This window comes from Berghia stephanieae, chromosome 1, assembly GCF_034508935.2.
Source record: "Berghia stephanieae isolate SIO BIC M18660-M18661 chromosome 1, UCSD_Bste_1.3, whole genome shotgun sequence".
Taxonomy (NCBI): domain Eukaryota; kingdom Metazoa; phylum Mollusca; class Gastropoda; order Nudibranchia; family Aeolidiidae; genus Berghia; species Berghia stephanieae.
In genome coordinates this window covers 39452770-39474028 of record NC_088360.1, presented here as the reverse complement: position 1 = coordinate 39474028, position 21259 = coordinate 39452770, and the positions used below count along the sequence as shown (strand labels likewise).

General features: G+C 33.7%; 2 protein-coding genes across 4 annotated transcripts in view; one reads left to right on the top strand and one right to left on the bottom strand.

Annotated features, from left to right (window-relative positions):
• LOC144974173 (coiled-coil domain-containing protein 42 homolog) overlaps positions 1-6343 on the bottom strand; it is a 7866-nt gene extending 1523 nt beyond the window's left edge. The window contains exons 1-7 of the mRNA XM_078917091.1: positions 6157-6343; positions 4958-5063; positions 4024-4128; positions 3417-3502; positions 1710-1881; positions 816-1048; positions 258-342 (exon numbers count right to left, since the gene is read on the bottom strand). Of these exons, the coding sequence (XP_078773217.1) occupies positions 258-342; positions 816-1048; positions 1710-1881; positions 3417-3502; positions 4024-4128; positions 4958-5063; positions 6157-6212 (843 nt within the window). The 5' untranslated portion in view covers positions 6213-6343. The remainder of the gene's footprint in view (positions 1-257; positions 343-815; positions 1049-1709; positions 1882-3416; positions 3503-4023; positions 4129-4957; positions 5064-6156) is intronic.
• Positions 1-21259, top strand: part of LOC144974181 (acylphosphatase-1-like) — a 26213-nt gene extending 4954 nt beyond the window's left edge. Inside the window, exons 2-5 of one of the 3 annotated variants that reach the window (XM_078917116.1) lie at positions 6865-6954; positions 15764-15780; positions 17311-17420; positions 19091-21259. In XM_078917116.1, coding sequence (XP_078773242.1) covers positions 6900-6954; positions 15764-15780; positions 17311-17420; positions 19091-19205 — 297 coding nt within the window. In that variant the 5' untranslated portion in view covers positions 6865-6899 and the 3' untranslated portion in view covers positions 19206-21259. Of the gene's footprint in view, positions 1-6604; positions 6955-15763; positions 15781-17310; positions 17421-18609 lie in introns of those variants that run through there. The other 2 variants (XM_078917110.1, XM_078917102.1) reach the window with 2 other exon arrangements.

The window sequence follows — 21259 nt, the reverse complement described above, 5'->3', positions numbered from 1 at the left end:
AACCACTTATGACCAATCTTATTATGATGATATAAATTAAGACGAAAATAGCATTCATAACGATATCAATGATGGTGGAAATTGAGTTTGGTGGTAATGATGGTGATGATGATGATGATGATAGTGGCAGTGGTGGCGATAGTGGTGATGGTGATGATGATAATGATAGTGGTGGTGATAAGGACGAGGAGGATATGGTTTTCCATGGAATGACATAAAAATAGAAATTCAATCCAAAGAGGTGTCCAGTTTTTTACCTGCGTAAGCTGTTCTGTTGTGTCCTCGAGGTCATCCATTTGGTTTTGATGGCTTTTCACAAGCTGGTATAAATTGTGAGTTGCCCTGTAAGTCAAATGCGATAGTTAAGTAAAATTTAAAATAAGAAATAAAAACCAAAGCAGGAAAAGTGAAAGTCAGAAGGGACATTATTAATTTACTGTGGTAGAGTCTGTGATTATGACATTGGCTATCTTACTGATTGTTCCTTTTTTCATCTGGGTACATACTACTTGTTTAAAATTACACATTTTCAGGTTCATTATCCAATATATATTTTAATATTTAAAATTGCGCTTTATAGGGAAAAGGTACTTATAAAGTGCGATCCCCTTGTAAATTTGCATGTCTCATATTTGTGTTTTTTTTTTGTTGTTTTTTGATTGTTTTTTAGTTGTTGGTTGCTTTTTATTTTTTTTTGGTTAAACTCAGTTACATTATAGTCATAAAAGAAAAAAAAAAACTCTTTTCAGAACTGGTGGTAAAAACCATCTAGTGCCTTTGAGGAGGAACAAACTTTTTAAATATGTATAACTTACATTTTGATTCTACCCAAAAGCAATGTCTTCTTGGCTGATGTGTTCTTAATGTGGGTCCATATGCTTTCCCACTTCACGGCCTCACTTTGAGCTGCATCCAGTCTCGTTTGGAGTCCAGACAATTGGTTGTTGTAACTTAAAACTTCGTTCTCCTTCTCTTCCATATATTTCATCAAGTCTTGTCGTTGTTTCTCCACACGATCACTGTTTTTCGATTCCCTTTCTACTAAGTCCTGAAACGAGATATATTTTTTTTTTAATCTTAAAGAAAATCTTAAGATTTATATGATCAATGTATAGGACTGAAAATACATTAACTTTAATTTTGTAAACAAAGTAATCCAGTCCCATGCATTTGGTATTTATTTGTAAGTTACAATATAAAAAATGTATGGGTGGTTCCATATGTATGGGTGGTTCCATATCTGTGTTAAAAATAAAGAAAAGAAAGAGAACAAAAAGTTCAAATTTCTTGAACGCAATTATGAAAATATCTCCCCTCTGCACAAAATGAAATCCTTTAGTTTTGCATACACCTGAACAAAAACATCTAGTCATGCAGTACAATTTTTTCGCCTCTAGATTCGTTGGTCTAAGATCGAAACAGCAAGTCTGAGATTTGATCCCCAGTCGAGGCAGGCTGATTATTTGGGATGGTTTATTTTTGGGTTTTTTTTTTCTTTCATACCCACTTTTTCAGATCTTTATCTTACAACAATGCCTGCTCCCTAATATGTCACTTTGATATTTTCAATATGAATTACTATTTTTGACATTGACAATGAAATCCTTTTCTATTAACATTGTGCCAATTTGTCAGTTATAAAACAACTAATAGTTGCTCTTGGAAATGTGTTGCATAAAAGATGAAATGAATAAGATTCTTTTTCTCACCAAGTGAGTCGATGTTAAAGTATCCCATCGTGCAATGATGTCACGCATTTCGTGGAACTCCTCTCCTGCCTCCAGCACTTTATCCATATACTGATGAAATATTGTATATTTGTCCAATTTCTTCTGCAGACGATCCTTCTGTTTCTGGTGGGAATCTGTCTCATACTTTACCCTGAATACGCCGATGTGAAAAATAGCAAACAATTTAGAATATTCTTTTCATTTCATAATTATCTGTTTTTAGTTTTGAATATAATTTTATTAAAATCCCTAATTTTTAAGTTAGAACCACATTTATCATTTTACATTTATAAATTACTTATGAATAGTGGGAAGAATATTAGCATGGTTAAGATAGAAATAGAATAACGGTTCGATAGCAAGCCAACCCCCCCCCCCCCCTCCCCAAAAAAAAACAAAAACAAAAACAAACCCTGATACAGTGCAACCTCTGCATAACGACATCGCCCGGGACCGGAAAATTATGTTGTTATCCAGGGGTGTCGTTATTCTGGGGTTTTCAAGGTGGCGGATATAGAGGCGTGGTAAGACCTTTGAATACATAACAATAACAATGGGGTTCGCGGACCAGTGCCTGAGAGAAGATACATCCCAACATCATTAGAATGTGTATTTCTCTTGTTTACTAAGGGTTTACCAGTTATGCTTTCTCTCTCCAATGTGTGCTGTCATCGTTTTGATAATAAACTGAGCTCAAACGCCATTTACCAACTGAGAATAAATCAAGAAAATCCATAAATACTCAGAATTTTTATTTAAGTGCACCAAAATTTACAGGCACTTAATATTAGAAGATCCACATCTTCCGATAAAAAAATAACAAACAAACAAAAAAATAAAACCAAAAAAAAAACTATGTATTAATCACAATAATATCAAATTTGGACTGATGTTTTGGAAAAAAAACAACTGATTTTTCAAATGAAGATAATAAAGTGAAATATATTTTTGTATTCTCGATTATTCCAACATATTCTAAGACCATAACTATCCATAATCGACCCCCCCCCCCCCCCACCAACCCATTGGAGACTACTTTGCCTTATATTAGTTAACCTCCACTGACCTCAGACAAGTAGCTAACTGGGAAAGTTAATGGACCCTTGAGAGTTCTATCCACTGATAACCTTCATTTGCTGTGGTTCCATATGAATTAACACTGATCCCACGCAGTGTAGTAAACATTGTGTTCTGACTGGTCGGTAACAAAATGATCTCATTGAGTGGGGGGAAATAAGCATTTTTAAAAATTGTTTAAGAGTGCGAAATGACGATGGTCGGGTATCAAGTATCGGTATCAATTGCAGATTATTGTTATAATAATTTCGCTAAACAGGGGTTTTATTGAAATATATGTAGCTATTTTGGGGTTTTTATCACTAATAACGTATAGGAAAAAAGTGGGGCCAGAGGTCAATGTCGTTATCCAGAGGTTGCACTGTACTTACATAGATCTTCTGATCATTTTGCATCATGATAAATTATATCAATTGACCTGAGATAAGATTATCTGTGTATCTGTTTATAATGTGTGTGTGCATATGTGTATGTGTGTAACTGCCATTTGGTAAGTTGCTAAAATATCATAACGATTTTGTCATTAATAAATATACCAAAATGCAGAATGTTAAGGACAAACGAAACATAAAATATTACCATGAAGGAAATGTAAGGCAAAAAAGTTACCTATCTATTTCTTTGTCTTTTTGCTTCTTTAGCTCTCGTTCATCATTTGCTTTCTTGACCGCTCGAGCTCGTTTAGAATCGTTTTCCTGAGAATAAAAGATAATAATTGAGAGCACTTAATTTCTTTTTGTTCCCTGGCTCCCTACTGTTTTTAGTTACATGCTGTCGTACTGTTGATTTTTGCACCAATTCCCTTTCTTTTCAGTCTAATATTTACAGAATATTCATGATATTTTTTCATCCATTGAGTTCAAATAATTTTCATTTTATCCTAATTGTGTTCTATTTCTAGAGATTAATTCTTCACAATTATGATTTGAGCGAGAAACAATAAAATACATTATGTAATTCATTATCCATCAATGCATTGTAAGAACAAATAGACTTCATGATCAAGTTTTATTTCCATCAGAGCTAGTTTTTAATTCTTCACTATTATGATTTGAGTGAGAAACAATAAAATACATTAATTCATTATCAATCAATGCATTGTAATAATAAACAGACTTTATGATCAAGTTTTATTTCCATTAGAGCTAATATTAAAAAAATATTACTTTTTTATTCCTTTAACTTTAAATATGAAACAATTTGCTCGACTTTTTACCTTTAGAAATTTGTCAAACTTTAATAACGATTCCTTTAATTGATACTCCTTCCGTTCCAGCTCTTCTCGTCTCTGTTGTAGGCTTTCCATTTTCATCTGAAACTCCTTTATTTGGAATACCATAAAAATGTTTAAATGATAGAATTTTAATAATCTTTAAATACACCTGTGCAAATATCTTTTAATTTCGTTGCAAGAGTAAGCCAAGTCTTAACAATGGCATGAATTATTGTTATGGACAAAGAAAATGTATGATTCGAGACCCATTTAATGAAAGAGTAATCTATAATATTATGATGATGATGATGATTATAAATAATAATCTTAGAAATAATAATAGCATTAAGCATGATAATAATAATAATAATAATAATAATAATAATAATAATAATAATAATAATAATAATAATAATAATAATAATAATAATAATAATAATAATAATAATAATAAACTCCTTTATTTGTAATACCATAAAAATGTTTAAATGATAAAATTTTAATAATCTTTAAATACATCTGTGCAAATATCTTTTAATTTCGTTGCAAGAGTAAGCCAAGTCTTAACAATGGCATGAATTATTGTTATGGGCAAAGAAAATGTATGATTCGAGACCTATTTAATGAAAGGGTAATCTATAATATTATGATGATGATGATGATGATGATGATGACGACGATGGTGAGGATGATTATAATAATAATCTTAGAAATAATAATAACATTAAGTATGATGATGATGATAGTAATAATAATAATAATAATAATAATAATAATAATAATAATAATAATAATAATAATAATAATAATAATAATAATAATAATAATAATAATAATAATAGAAAGAGAGAGAGAGAGAGAGAGAGAGAGAGAGAGAGAGAGAGAGAGAGAGAGAGAGAGAGAGAGAGAAGGGGGGGGGGGGCAGGGATTGTCATACCTCTTTCTGGGCAGCTAAAGCTTGTTCAACTTCAGCCATTTCTCTCCTTTTCTCCAGGAGACGTGTGGCAGGTGTAAGATGGTCATCCTCCCGCTCTGGCATTTTCCTGGTTGACAAAATGGAATAGACATAAGTAAAAGTAAAAAAAGGCATCATTGAATATCAAATTATTTGAAATTAGATTACTGTACAGTAAAACTGAAAATGTCAAATTAAAAATATCAATAAAATAAAAACAATCCAAAATGACATTCTTTCTTTTCCTTTTAAAATGAACTTACTCTCGCACTAATCTTATAAATACAGCTAAACATGAAATAGTGATTTAAGATAAGATTTGATCAACATTTTATTTTTATGTTGGACATTTGGTGTTAAGGTCAAAACTGAAGAAAAGGATCGTTCACAAATCATTGACTGAAATGCTGATTAGTGACTGAAGATGCTTGTTCTTGTCTTCTGCAACACGAGCTCTTTCCCTCCTAACACCGGAAGGTCCTGGGTTCGATTCCGCTTCAGGCACTTTCCTTGGGCAAGATTATTAACCCCCAAATTTGCTCACTGTGGACAACATGGGTGATTTCTGTTGACACCAGACATCTTGTTCGAAGGACTATTATATTCCTTCATAGAATGCCTAGGCGACTATATCTAACTCGATGGAAGGGCGTAAGTTGTAAAAATCCATAACTCCTGACCTTCCTCATCGATATCGTTGTCAAAAGATTTTATCTCACGTAGAAACTTAGCTGGTCATGATTGAATGATTGAATATTTACTTGTATCGATTTAAAAAAAACAAAAAAAAACAAATAATAATAATAATAATAATAATAATAATAATAATAATAATAATAATAATAATAATAAAAATAATAACAAACAAAAAAAAACAACCTTATATGATAACACTAGACGTAATATATAGGTATGTTGTTGATGGTTTATAAATTTAGCTAAAACTAAATTTCTAAAACTAGATAAATCATTTACCAAATGCTCAAATAATACGATAACTCCAACTGACCTATCGAAACATATATGACAAATATATTATGTGGAACTAATGTTGTTGATATTGTCTATTAGTAGAAAGGTATGTATATATCTAGAACCGAATGTGAATTGAACCAGATCAAATCAAATTATTTAAAGTAAAGACTTTCACTTTAGTCTAGAAACACTAACACAATACTTACACGAGGAGTTTATCCTCGAACGTAGTTCGGAAGTATTCCTCTAAACTGACCGTCATTTTGCTGAATCCTTTTAATAACTAAAAGAAAAGAAAAATGTACAAAATTAGCTTGTCAAGTGGTCTGGTGGTTCAATGACGAGAACTAATACTAATAACAAACGAAAAGTAGCTTCCGCTGACTTGCTCAATGGTTGTCAAGGAAGCTAAATATATAATCTCAAAATAAATTCAAATTAGATTCTTATTGATACTGGCACTTATAATAAAGATTTACTTTCATAAAGAATTAATTAACTTTTGTTAAAACGTAATTTTGCTTTGTAATTATCATTAAATGCTGTTCATTTTCATAATAATGTAGATATTTTAGAGAGTATTGAAATGTCCAAAACAACAACTACTTCGTAATTATAAGGAACAATATTTGAATAAATATTAATACAGACATAGTAATGACGCTCCGCTCAGAAGATTAATTCTGGTTAAAAAACATTGTAACTAAAATAAAATATATCCTTATACACTAGAATTGATCAAAAGAGGCCAGTATTTTTCTTATAAGAATATCAAAGGACAGAAGAAGCGTAAACCAGCATCACTATATTGTTTCGTTATAAATGTGAGGATATTCCTTTTAACAACAACGGTTGACGGTTCGTACTTTCGTTTTCTTTTGTTGACAGTTGACTTCAGCAGGTTATGCTAGGAAGGCAATTTTTTATTATTGTATTTGTAATAAACAAGATGGCAACACCAGCGATGAGATCTGTAAACTTTGAAGTATTTGGACGAGTACAAGGTAAACCTTTCTCACTATTCATTATCACAAAGCATGCTCATGTCTATAACAGTAACAGACGTGTAAACACTAATAAACTAGAGAGGTGAGCCGGTGTTACAATACTTAGCTTCTATACCAGGACAAATCATTCCTTTGGACAGAAAAATAAATAAAAAAACTTACCGCTAACCGTCAAAAGCAGTTTAGATTTGAAGATGCATTTGTTTTCTATCAAAAAACATTCGGTACTAGACAATCCTTGATGAATTTCAAAAGTTGTGTTTGAAATTATATCCTAAATATTTTCATGATTCATTCCTCGCGAAATCGTGTGGGTTTCCGTCTGTCCAATGGTTGGTGCCTGCCGCGCAAAACAAAGGTTTTAAAAAAAGTTTATTGAGAAAAAGATACGGAAAAAAGTGTCCTAGATAGGTATGCAATTTGGTGCATTAGTGCAGTAAAAATTGGTGCGCAAAATTAGTTCGTAGCGGATGCGAGACTCTGTGTGTGTGTGTGTGTTGTGTGTGTGTGTGTGTGTGAGAGAGAGAGAGAGTGTGTGTGTGTCTCTTTCTTTTTTTTTTGGGAGTGCCTACGTACACGGTAACGGGGCATCTAGCCTCAGGATCTACGTACACGTAAACTGGTTTACCGTTGCAACACAAGCAATAGATGGTCCTCACTGTCGTGACCGCGCACGCTCGTGTGTGTGTGTGTGTGTGTGTGTGTGTTATTCTTTTAAAAATCAAAACAATTTTAACCATTAATGGCGAGATTCCATCTTACACTCCCCAAACTCCAGATCTTTGTCTTAATGTTATCAAAGACGAGCTTTGCGATTTATATTTATAGTTTAATTGAAGCCCGAGTCGAAATATACTCTTACTACTGCTCTCTTGGTGGAAACGATTTATTCTGCATAAGCAATCTGGAGAAAAAAATCAGTGTCACTGTAAAAGGTTAAAATTTCACGAAGTACGCACCGTGAACACTGCTGTAACAATCCTTTGATCTACGTCATCAGGCAACCCATTGTTTCTTTCATCTTTTCCCATTCCCCCTTACTATCCCCCCATCCCCCGCCCATCTCTCTCTCTCTCTCTCTCTCTCTCTCTCTCTCTCTCTCTCTCTCTCTCTCTCTCTCTCTCTCTTCTTGTCATAGTGTTATCCCTTCCCCTTCCCATCTCAATGTAAAATGAAAACATTCTGCTGTTTGCAGATACATGTATGATTGTTTTGTTTTCTCTCTCTCACTAGGCTAGGATTAAAAACCAAGACATCAGGTAATGGGTGTCTAATGCCAAAGTATAGATTCTCTCTTTGGCCAATTTAGTCAGCATGTGGCAGCCCAGCTATTTATTATGTTCTGCCTATAACACACAATAAGTGGGATTTTGGGGGGTGGGTACGAAAGAAATCAAGGTCATAAGTAACCGTGCACAAGAGCTGTATAGGGAATTGGTTTCCTTCAATATTTCTTTCAAATACCAAATATTTTATGGAAAGCTCTTTCGAACTCCAAGACGTCTGGTTTGTTTTGCTATCTTGGAACAAACGAAACAGAGATGTCTTGATGTGTGACCTAGTTGTCTGATTTTGTGACCTGGATGTAAGGTTTTGTGACCTAGATGTATCCTTTTGTGTGTGCAAGCCATGCGGGTAAGTACAGGATAGCTTGCCAGTTGAGGGAAAAAAATGAAGAAGCAGCGTATCCGCATTTGAAAAACAAAACAAAAAACCTGAAAAAAACAAAACAACTTAACCTTTTAAAGGCGAATATCAATCTTACTTGGACCAAAAATAAAATCTTACCGTTTTCATCAAAAGACAAAAAACAAATTACAATTTAAAAACTTGAGCTTTTATATAGGGCAATATCCACCCAACGTGCTCAAAGCGCTTTTTATCAATATTCTTACTGCTCTTATGGTGGAAACGTTTTTTTTTTTCTGCGTTAAAAAATAATATAAATGAAGACTATTATTTGAAAACAAAAAAATCAGTGTCACTGGCAAAGGGTTAATTGCAGTACTCCTGCATCCTGTGAGACTCCTACGGCACTTGCTAATCATAAAAAAGGAAATAGCAGCAATCAACAATACTAAGGTGAAAAAAAAGAAGAAAAAAAAAAGGTGGGGGGGGGGGAGCAAACCTAGTAGCAATGCAACCTTTGAGCCGCGAAATTCGATCTTTGACCTAACACCAAATCTTCTATCATCAAAAGACAAGTAACGGCAAAACGATTATAGACAATTGAAGTCCGAGTTGCGATAGTCTGACTGCTCTCTTGGTGGAAACGCTGTATTCCCCGTTAACAATAATAAAGATAAAAGCAAACTATTATCTAAAAGCAAATAATTTGCTTCGCTGTTAAGGGGTTAAGAACATCTGCCAGCATCGTTGACATGCTCTACGTCACCAAGGTCACCAAGCGACACGTCTCCCTTTCGTCTTCATCATACAACCCCCCCCCCCCCCCCCTCTCCACTCTCACGGTGGTGGTGGCGGCAGATAAAAAAGGCCTTTTTTTCTTTTATTCAATCAACTTGACTGCTGTTGGACCCCAGGCCTCTCTACAAGTACAAGAAATAATACTCACTTTTTCTCTGCTCCAACGAAAATATCTACCCCCCACGGTCTAATTATTTGCAGCAGACGACAAATTTCTCAAAACGGTCACGTGACACTGTAAAAACAACACAGGAAGTCCATGAAAGCTTATTTACGGCATTTCCTTTGAACCGTGTAAACAACAATATTTCGTTTTCATTCGACTCAACGGGTCAGATTGGCCAGTATTTTTTAACGAACTAAAGTTCTGAAAAATCAAAATGTTTCTTAGAAAGTTGAAAGATGCTAGTTTTTGAAACAGGGGTAGGTTTTTTTAAAAAATCTTTATATTTTACGTGAATGCATGCTCAAGGCGAGTTGGACGTGCAGCAGAGGTTGGTCGGCCAAAGGCCCACCTCTCTACACTTACACCTCTTCTAGAGTTTGTTGTTGTCTACTTATTACACCTTCAGGTAAAGTGTTTAAACTCAAACAAATCCGGTACTACCGCAAACTCGGGGACCCAAATCATTTTGGGGATTTGGGAGGGGGGAAACTTTTTTTTTGTTTTAAATTTAAATGTCTAGAGTAGTAGGCACTTGCAAATGAAGTAGCCCTTGTGAGTTGAAAAGGGGCGAGGATTTCTGTTTCCGTTTTTGAGTGGATAAATTTTATGAGTGTTTTAAAAATATTAATTCTTCTTTCTAAGTGAAATGAAATGGCAAGTATTATATATCATTGGAAAGGGCATAAAATTCTACATACAATGGTCCTACATCGTGATTTTGAGAAATCTTTGTGTAAAGAGAGTATATGTGTTTAAATGTTTATAACTTTTAAACCAGAGATGGTCCTTCTTAATAAAAAAAACGTCCTTCTGAGATATATATTTAAGTAGCTTCTCTAAAAATTTCAGAGCAAAATATGGTTGCACGCACTCAAAAGTTATAGCTCCCCAAAAAACAGAACTTGTCCTCGATTGTTTGCAGAAGTTGCCATTTTCTTATATTGATTCACTTCCTGTCGTCTGCTGTGCTTTTGTTTTCACTTGAGAGATAACTTTGTCAATCCACATCAAAATTTTACAACTGTATTTCTTACAATATATGCAATTAATCAAAGTTATTTTTGTTTTAAATTATTCAATTAATTGGCGTTTTCATGTCCATGCATTCATTTAGTTACGATTCTCTTTCTTTTTTTTTTTTACGATCGATTTTCACTTCTTTGAAGGACGACTGTTCAATTTAGGGGAACGAGTGAGCGGAAGTTTTTAAAATCACCTATTTTCGATATTTTAAAACACTAATCAGGCCTGTAAATCTTCCGTCTATTGTCGGATTTCCGACAGTACGATTTTGCTCTATAAGTGCTAAAAAAAAAATTTTTTTTAAAGATAATAGTAAAAATAAAATTGTAACGTCAAAGAACAACCAATAAAAAAGAAAATAAAAGAATTTTATATCGTTACTCGAAAAAATTAGATTTTATTCCGTTTCAAATGCCGACTTAAAAAAACAAAACAAAATAAAACTTTTTATTTGTCTCATCAAAGACAAAACAAAACAAAAGCTATAATATTAGGACCATAATATTATCATGCCACACCTACACGCTCCGCTAGCCATGGATGTATTCACTGCCTGGCTACTGTGCCACAGCCAGCGAGAGAGAGGTCGCGAAGTTCGCGCGAGTCGTCTTCACACACACACACCTAGTCAGTAAATAACGCACACACAGAAGTGTGTCGAACCGGATCGGAAGGTTTCTCTCTATTTTGCTACTGACATACATGCATATCTCCGGTTCTTATTTCTCAGTCTCTATATTTCTTTGGTTCCGTCCGGATGTGAGACGGAAAAAAAATAATGCGAAATAATTATTTTTCTTCGAAAGCTCACACGACCGCATCACCTCTTCTCTTCTTTCTTCTTCTTCTTCTTCTTTCTTCTTCTTCTTCTTCTTCTTCTCTTCTTCTTTTCTCTTTTTCTTCTCTCTCTTTCTTCTCTTCTTCTTTTCTTCATCTCTTCTTCTTCTTTCACATTCTTCTTCTCTTCTTCTTGCTCTTTCTCTTCTTTTTCTCTCTCTTCTTTTCTTTTTCCTTCTTCTTCTAATCTCTTCTTCTTCCTTCTTCTTCTTCTTCTTCTTCTTCTTCTTTTCTTCTTCTTCTTCTTCTTCTTCTTCTTTCTTCTTCTTCTTTCTTCTTCTTCTTCTTCTTCTTCTTCTTCTTCTTCTTCTTCTTCTTCTTCTTCTTCTTCTTCTTCTTCTTCTTCTTCTTCTTCTTCTTCTTCTTCTTCTTCTTCTTCTCTTCTTTTCTTCTTCTTTCTTCTTCTTCTTCTTCTTCTTCTTCTTCTTCTTCTTCTTCTCTTCTTCTTCTTCTTCTTCTTCTTCTTCTTCTTCTTCTTCTTCTTCTTCTATAAGACTTAATCCAAATAAATGAAAGAATCAGCGCAAACATTTAACACAAACAGGAGCGAAGATACACATCCTTCAAAAGGGTAGGACTTGTTCTCTTCCTTTCATTTTACAACTAACTCAGACCTGGGCCCTCAAATAATTTGGATTTTCTTTTTTGGTACCATAAAATAAGGACCTTGTTATAAATAAGTAGGGGAAAGTGACATGATTTGACTAGTCAGTTGATGTGTCATGTCTGTGTTGTGTCCATATTTTTGTCCTGTTGTGTCTATTTTCGCGTGTTCAAAAAGTTCCGACAATTTTTTCACCAACCATTTACAGGCCTGACGAATACACCACCTCAAACATTTATCAGTCCATATCTTTGCTTTTATGAGGTCTATTTTCATTTTGAAAAGTTCAAAGTGAACAACTAAATGACGCCGATTCAGTGGTGTATTTGGTCTATCTTCATGTGAACAAATATTTTATTGTTGACTTTTCCAAAATTCCAATAGGTCATTCATTTGCATGTTGTGATCTATTTTTCCTTGATTTCAGCTGTTTCAGCTCTAAACTATACTTTTCTCTCTCAATAAAGAATTCTTTTTCTGTTTGCAATGTATTACAGAGATGTTGAATTACCACATGTAAAAATTTCATAGTTGTATCTGAAGCCGTTTCTGAATTATACTTGATTATCCATTGGGTTGCTGTGTTTTGGTCACATATTTTCCCATAAAGCTGTATAGAGATTTTTCACCACATAAACAGTCATAACTTTTTAACCAGTTGAGATAGAGCGATAATTTTTTCACTCTAGTAAATGTTTCACTCCCCTTTATTTTTCTACGCTAAATTAATACCCATATCACTATTTTGAAAAATTCTTGCAAGTGCCTACTAGTAAGGGGTTTGGGAGGGGAGAAACTTTAAAAAAAAAAAAAGTTTCCCCCCTCCCAAACCCCCAAAATTATTTTTTTTAAAAAAGTTTCGACCCTCTCAAAACCCCAAAATTATTTGGGTCCCCGAGTTTGCGGTAGTACCACAAATCCAGGACAAGCTTTCTGCTTCTTTCTCTGTTCGTGGTAAGAGTAACAAAATTATTTCATGATTCGTTCTCACAATATCAACTGATGCTCATTTTCATTTACATTGAATTAAATATCTAGATACAATAAGTTAGGAAAACATTTGACCATTGTCAGGTGTTGACTTCAGGCATATATTATATTAAGTACAGCGGAATCCTGTTGTAACTATATGTATGGGACTGGTGCGAAAAATCCGTTATAGCAGGATTCTTGTTATAAGAGATCCCGTAATAAATAAAGGTGGCGTTTTTATGCACCTCCGCTGAAGGTGTACAAAAATGCACCGTTTTTATGCACCTCCGTTGGCGGTGACGGTTAATTAATGAAAATGTTGTTGCATACGTCCATGAGGTTTAAATAGTTTTAGATTGTAGTTTAGCATGTTGCTAAGTGATTACCGATGTACGTTTATACAATGATAATAAATTAAAGAATAATAACAATGATATAAAAAATCAAAGGTAACAAGAAACATGGCACACAAATACTAATCTCAAATGAATAAATATTTTTAGAAAATTAAAATCGAAGTTATTTTTAAACATGATAAAAAGTTTTTGAAAAACAAAAAAACCAACAACAAAAAAGAAGAAGAAAAAACAAACAAACAAAAATGATGTCTTTCTCAATAAAGTAAACTTTAAAAAAAAATATATATCCACAATGGGAATCGAACCTGGTACTTTCAAGGTTAAAGTCTGACAGCTTGTCCACTGCGCTACGGAGCCAGCTGACTGACCACAACATTTAATAAGGTCTTTCTATAATATTATTTTACCTTCAATGCAACTTCTATTTTCTGGTTTTATATTTAAGTTTTTTAGATTATTATTATTTTTTACAACATCCTACAGATGTCACAATGTAACTTTTGCCATGTCCAAAAACAGAAACACAATATCGCTGATGAAATTGGGTGGAATGCGCATGCGTGACGGAGGTGTATAAAAACGATCCGTTAAGATACACCGTCAATGGAGGTGCATAAAAACACTACGATAAATAAACTCAAGGAAAGTAATTACGTGGACCTACTCTGGGTATTGGGTTATAATCATGGCCTACTATAGTTACATCATGGTTATAATTATTCTTTTTATTATCTCCCCTGAAAGTGATATCGTTGAACATGACCCTTGGGCATTAAGTGTAGTTGTTCAATTAGGAATCTGTTTTTTGTGTGTGGGGGGGGGGGGGGGGGGGTTGTTTGTTTGTTTTGTTTGTTTTTTTTTTTTTTTTTTTTGGGGGGGGGGGGGGGTGTATGTTTTTTTTAAATTTGTGTTTTCTTCTTCTTTTTTGTACTTTATGGGAGGGGGTTGTTTCAGTTTTATTCATCCCATCTAACAAAATACAAATTCAAACAAGCACCCAACACTCCAGACAGACTATTAAAAAACCAAAAAAAATAAACATGAAATTTAAAAGTATTAACAATCTAATTCTAACATTGCAGAATAATTACATTAAGTCACCACATTCGTCCACTCATTCAAATCTCCAGATCTTAGGCAAATTCATGATACATAGCATGGGTAATATAGGTTATAATATTGCATAAACACTTGTTCTTATATCATGGATTTGGGTTTTAAAAAGTCAATTATTGACTGTTTCTTTGTACTGGTGGCAATGTCATTGATGAAATTGTCTAGGACGTTGATATTCCCTAGCACTGACATGCCGTTTTCTAGCTGCATGCAAAACTGGCGGTACTTGTGCAATGTCATGCGACCGACAAATTTCTGCTTTTGTTCGGATCTTTTTATCAACCTCTTCAATCAACATAGCTTTGGTTTCAAGAGTTAAACATTTACGTTTCTTTATGATTTAGAGATAGAGGCCATCATAAAAATGCATTGAACAAGAATATTTCGTGACTGGTACTGATGATAATTAACACTGACTAGCGCTAGCAATGTTGACTGCTCGGCGTTGGCAATAAGAAAGAAAGGGACTCACAAGTTGTGTTCTCCCCTACCCAAGGCATCGTGTAACACCACCATGTCACCCCCATCCCACTACGTCGTGAGTTTGTTCCGCTCATTTGCACATCTCATGCCCTCCACTCGCATTCATTCAGTCCATTGTAAGGTTACAGTCCCTCCCCCACCCCCAACTCATCCCCCATCGTAATTAAAGAGGTGAGACTGGTGTAAGTGATTACAACTGGTCATCTTACCTAACAGCAAACACTGCCAGCTCTATAGATATCACTGCTGCCAGCCTGTTTCATGCGATGCGCCCACCTTATCTCTCTATCCCTACCCCTCCCCTCCTAACTCATTCCACACTGAGGATATCCCATTCGCTATACACACCATCGACGCATTATGTCATTTCTCAACGGGCCAGCTTTTATTTGCTTTTGCGCTGTACACAGCAGGAGCAGTCAGCAGCACTATTCCATTATAATCGACTCACTTATTTGTCCGATTGCGTTATAGCAATAATTTTTTAATAAAGATAAAGAAGAGAAAAAAATTGGGTTTTAGAAAGATGATGTTACAGATTTCTTGTTATTCCATAACTCGTTATAAATGGACTCCACTGTTCTATAACTAGCTCACATTTCTTCACTTAATAATATTGATTTTGAAGCTCTCAGACTCTCTCTCTCTCTCTCTCTCTCTCTCTCTCTCTCTCTCTCTCTCTCTCTCTCTCTCTCTCTCTCTCTCTCTCTCTCTCACACATACACACACACACACACACACACATGTACACATACATACAATTCACAACAGGATATTATTTTAATGGGGTTTTTTTTTTCTGTTGTTTCTTCTCTACAGGTGTTTTCTTCAGAAAGGTCAGTGATTAATTCCTCTTTACATTTATTAGGTACTTAAGATAAACCTTTAAATATAAGCGGAAATGGCTTGATGGTACATTTAAATCTGAATATAAATGGTTGTCCAATTCAGCCCTCGACAGGTGTTAGAAATCTTGGGGTATTCCTGGAACAAGATTTTACTATGAAAATGCAAGAAGACAGACTCTGTAAAGCTCTTACAAATAATCTTAAGAAAATATCTATCATTAGAGATTTCCTCACTAAAGATGCATCAATGAAACTCGTCACAATTCTTGTTTTATCACTTTAGACTATTGCAACTGCCTTTTATCTCACATAAGCCATGAAAAATCTCACACCTGCAGGTCATACAGAATAGTGCAGCTAAATTAGTGACAAGACAAAAAAGAGAATGGCACACTCCCTGCCTATTCTGTATGAGCTGAACTGGCTGCCTGTCAAAGAAAGAGTCATTTTTTATATTGCTCTGTTTTGTTTTTAAAGCCTAAATGATGAAGCACCTGACTACATCAAAAGCATTTTAGAAATATATGTACCAAATAGGAATTCACGGTCCCTGACAGACAAAACTAATCTCTAATAATAAATTTTATGGCAGCCATTTCTTTACCCACACTGGGCGCCTTGTATGGACGACCTGGCCAGAAGGATAAGAGAAGCAGAATCTATTGATAGTTTTAAATTAATGTTAATCTATTGATAGTTTTAAATTAATGTTAAAGCACTACCTTTTAGCTGTTACATTTTCATGATACAGTTGACTCCGCTTATTTGCACACCCTCGAGAGTTAGGGTAAGTGTGTCGATATTTCGAAGCACCAGCTTGCATGTGCCATTTATGTAGGACATTCCTCTCTGAGCTTACTACGGGCTTGGGACTTTCATGCTCAAGATTAGAAGTTTTTTTGTTTCTTTTCTTTTTTGTTGTTGGTTGTTGGGTTTGTTTGTTTTTTTCTTTCTTATTTTCTTTTCTTTTTCATGTTTTATCAACTCTCGATTAAGGGAGTTTGCTGATCTTTTAAGACTGCAAGGACTGTATTAATTTATTGGTTGAACTTTCCCAACTTTCCCTTTTATTGATCCTTTTGTTCATAATGCAACATATTATAGAATTTGAAATCAGTTTGTCATGTCATTTTACATATGTTGAAAGTTGTTAGTGTGACGTTTACTGTAGGTTCCTTCTTATTTTATTTTTTTCTTACCTTTTCTTTCCTTCAGGAGAGAAATTTTACGTGAAGTAAAATTTGTGTATTTAATTAATGATATTGATAGCATGTGGCTCAATTAAAGTACTCTATAGTCCTTGTTTATGAAGCGTTTATAAATAGTTTTAATAAACTCACAAGAAAAGTATGTATATGTTGAATGTTTATAATCTGTTGTGAGAGAATGTGAGGATGTGAAAAAGAAAAAAAAAACATGACCAATAAGAATGTAACATTAACGGCCATCTATACTTCTAATACGTCATGGAATGGTATAACTATAGCAGTAGCAGAATTTCTTTTTTCCCTTCTTTAGCATACGAATGCAACGGCCAAAAAGTTAGGCTTAGTTGGCTATGTGAGGAATACATCAAGTGGAACTGTTGTTGGTACAATTGAGGGACCTTCAGACAAAATTGAGCAAATGTAAATATCATTTTTATTTTTTAAAAGAAAATACATACCATCAGTATTACTCAGTCCTGATTGGTTGATGAATTAAAATGTTATTTATTAAATCATTAAAAATTCCTATGATTATATTTAAGATCATAAAAACCATGTATGATGATATGTTTGAATTTTATACTTGATTCTGTTCAATGGGTCTTGACAGACCAATTTGTGTATAGAATTTGATTCACACGCAAACATTGGTTTTGAATTGGGTGCGTGGGGAATGTAACCTTTTTACCCATTTGTCCACTTCAACCATGCTTGGGTAGTTTGGTTTGTAAGATCTGGCGGGAATTACTTTGCTAGACAAGCATCTTATCCAACGGGAGGCAAGCAATGTTATTGTCAATTTACAAAGATCAGGATAAGCTCTGATCCCTTCAGCTCATTTTCTATATGGAAATATAAAACGACTCCAAATTTTAGTAAAACTTGCTCTGACTGAACACCGTTGACCACAACAGTCTGCCATCGATCCTGTAAATATGATGTAAATCATTTAAGGGCAATTCCTTTTACACCAAACATATTTTCAAGTCTTCTTAACAAAATGTCATGGTCAATCATGTCAAAAACAGCTGAAAGATCTAAATCTAAAAGGCATAACACATTGATTATGATAGCGGGATGACATGAAGAAAATAATGATATAAATAGTCTACCTTGACTATTTATCCTGAAATCACTATCATTGTTGTGCCATCTAAAAAAATCCATTTAAACTCATTGTAGTGTTTGTTAACCATCTTCAAGATGAGAAAGCATTTGGGATATATATAATATTTTTTAAAATCCTCCATTACATCTATAATTCACATCCAGTCATATTTTTGTCTCATCATTGTGGTGTGCGTGTGGTGCCAATGCTAATCAATCTGTACTCCCAATACAAAAATTGACTTATTTATAATTTCAGGTGCTCAGTTATTAAGATTTCAATTTCTAACAGAAATATAATATATAAAATTATAACCGTGAAGAAGAAGAAAAGTTAATATCACTTTATTTTACAGTAATTTCAGACTTATATAAATCTAAAGCTCCTCCCAACTGTTGGATCATATTTGTCATCGTATTAGTTTTAAAACCTAGTATTGTTAATTATAAGTACTTGATTGCAAAAATAGCGTCTTATGATATGTTATTTTTCTCTTCCCAGGAAGCGGTGGCTTCAAGAAAAAGGCAGTCCTGAATCTAAAATAGAAAAATGTATTTTTTCAGATGAGAAAAACATTGAAAGTCCTTCTTTCTCCAACTTTTCAATAACAGAATGAACATCTGTCATCTGGCTCAATTTTTATTGCTGTTCAATTAGTTTTTATCGTTTGATCCTGCAATCATAATCTCCCTTGTGTTCAACACTGATGTGCCCTGAGTGCTTTCATGACTTTCATAGAATAACAACATTTGAAATTTTAACATTTCAATGCATGGTAACTATTTGTAATGTAATATGTTAAGAAAAGAGAGGCGTTTAATACAGGATGCTAATACTAACACATCTACGTCTTCATTATCATCTGGATCATTGTAATTTCTAATCGCTTTATTTTTGTAAAAATGTTTTCACAGTGTGATAGGCAGTCAATTAATTTCAAAGTAATAAAATAAGATTCTTTTATCCATTACATTTATTGTAGGAAGAAATGGCTGCAGACAAAAGGGAGTCCTAAGTCCAGAATAGACAAGTGTGAATTTAAAGATGAAAAGAGTATTGCCAAGACCTCTGCATCGTCTTTTATAATCGTAAAATAACACCATCAATTGATTTAACTTGATAGCTTTGCCATGTTACCTTCCACACTCCATACTGTGATATTCTGATTATGACAGCAATGTGTTATGAATGAAGTTCTGAGTGGGGTTCCTGACCTCCCATAGTGGGCAGGGATGCACTTACTGTTTCTTGTATTCCCCTATATTTGTTTTCGAGCATGCTTTCTGTCTTTGTCTTGGAATAAGATTTCTTCGTTTTGTCCTGGCCCTGGCCTCGATATTCTAGCTGGGAGGGAAACAGTCATATGTAAAGTTAGAGTTTTGGGAGATGGTATTTTGTCTTTTGAATCATCTCTCTGTTATGCAATGTATGTCTTTTTTACATATTTATATGATTTATAGACATTTTAGTGTCTTCCTCTTAGCGGGGACCTGTGCCTGTGTCAGGATGAGACTTTTAGGTGATTTCAGACCAAGTACACTGATGGTTGTCTGCTCTTGAAATCTACATCTGTTCCGTATTTGAAGCAATTCACTTTGTCTTACTTTTTCTTGGGTTCTTTAATTGTAATTCTAGAACTTTTTACTACCCCATTTTCTTCCTTTTTACTGGATCTGATGTGTTGCCAGCGCCGTAAAACCCTTAAAATCAAAATCAAAACATGAATGAAGTTGGTTCATGCACATATACAGAGGGAAGTTACCTACTGTTGCCTGAAGTTTTTTAAATAATTGGCTTCTGTCTTTTAAAAAAATTATTATTCAAATTTTAAAGCTTCAAACTGGCTGGCCTCTCATTTTTATTATACATCATCTGTGATTAGAGATCACAGTTTTTAAACACAGTTCAATCTTTAAAATGTTTTCATTCTTTCTAAAGCCCTTGTAATTTTCAATAAATAATAGCCAATCTAAGATGAGAGCTAGATATTGTTAAGGGTAGTTTTACTTTGGTGCTTCAGTTGGCTCATATCCTTTGTTATTCGAGCACTAAAGCATTGGTTATGAGCAGAAAATATGAGACAGGCCTATTCATACTTAAAACCTGGTTAAAATGGTTACCAAGTCATAGCATTAACAAAGATATGATCTACTTCTACAATAGACCAGTCTCACAAGTATAAGTATATATATACGTTTTATGACCACATGTTTTGATATTTCATTTACTTAGATTTTGTTTTTTAATGTATTTTTTATAGAGGAACGTGTTTGTAACAGTTTATCAGATTTTGGTTTTGTCCAACATATTGTACATTTAAATGAGAAGGTTGTTTTTTTACTATTGTTTACTTATAGCGAATAATATTCATTGCTCTCATATAATCTTGAAATATTATGAGCTACAATGCATGGATACAAATCATATATTAATGGGTTGTCGTGTTTGTTAATAATTCAGAGATCTAACAATAATTGCATGCCTTCAATACATGACGCACAACATAAGTCTATGGTGCCATGGTCCTGACACTCATGTAAAATTTTGTATTGGTCATAATTTTCTTACTTAACTTGAGGACCCTTATGTAAAATGATTTAAGAAAAGCTCAACTTTTGAAAATCTATAAGAATGAAATAGATTTGTTTTGTTCTACCTGCCGTGAATTTAATGGACATTGATTTTGTCGTTAAATAAAACTGTGCACTAAATTAAACCAATCCCCAATTTTTATTTTAAAGATTTTTTTCTTGAATTGTAAAGTTCTTGTCAATAGCTCTATCCATGGGAATGGGATCAGTCATTTTTAATCAGCACATTTCAATTTTAATTAGAAACGGTCTATATTATTTTTTTTTCTTTTGTTATTGATCTGACATTACATCAGAATGAGAATCTCTTCACTCTTGCATATTGTCCTTTATAATTCGCCAATTGTTCGCCAATCATTAATGTAGTGCTTCTCTAGATTTGGTTTGAAAGTAGTAATGCCTCCCGTAATTTATTATGATATTTTTATTATATTTCGATTTTTTTCAACTTGCCATATTCTTTATTTTCACCTACATGAAATAATCTTAGTCGAATGTTTATTGAAGTTGTGATAAATGTACTAACATGAAATAATAAAATAAAACTTTTTTAAAAAAAA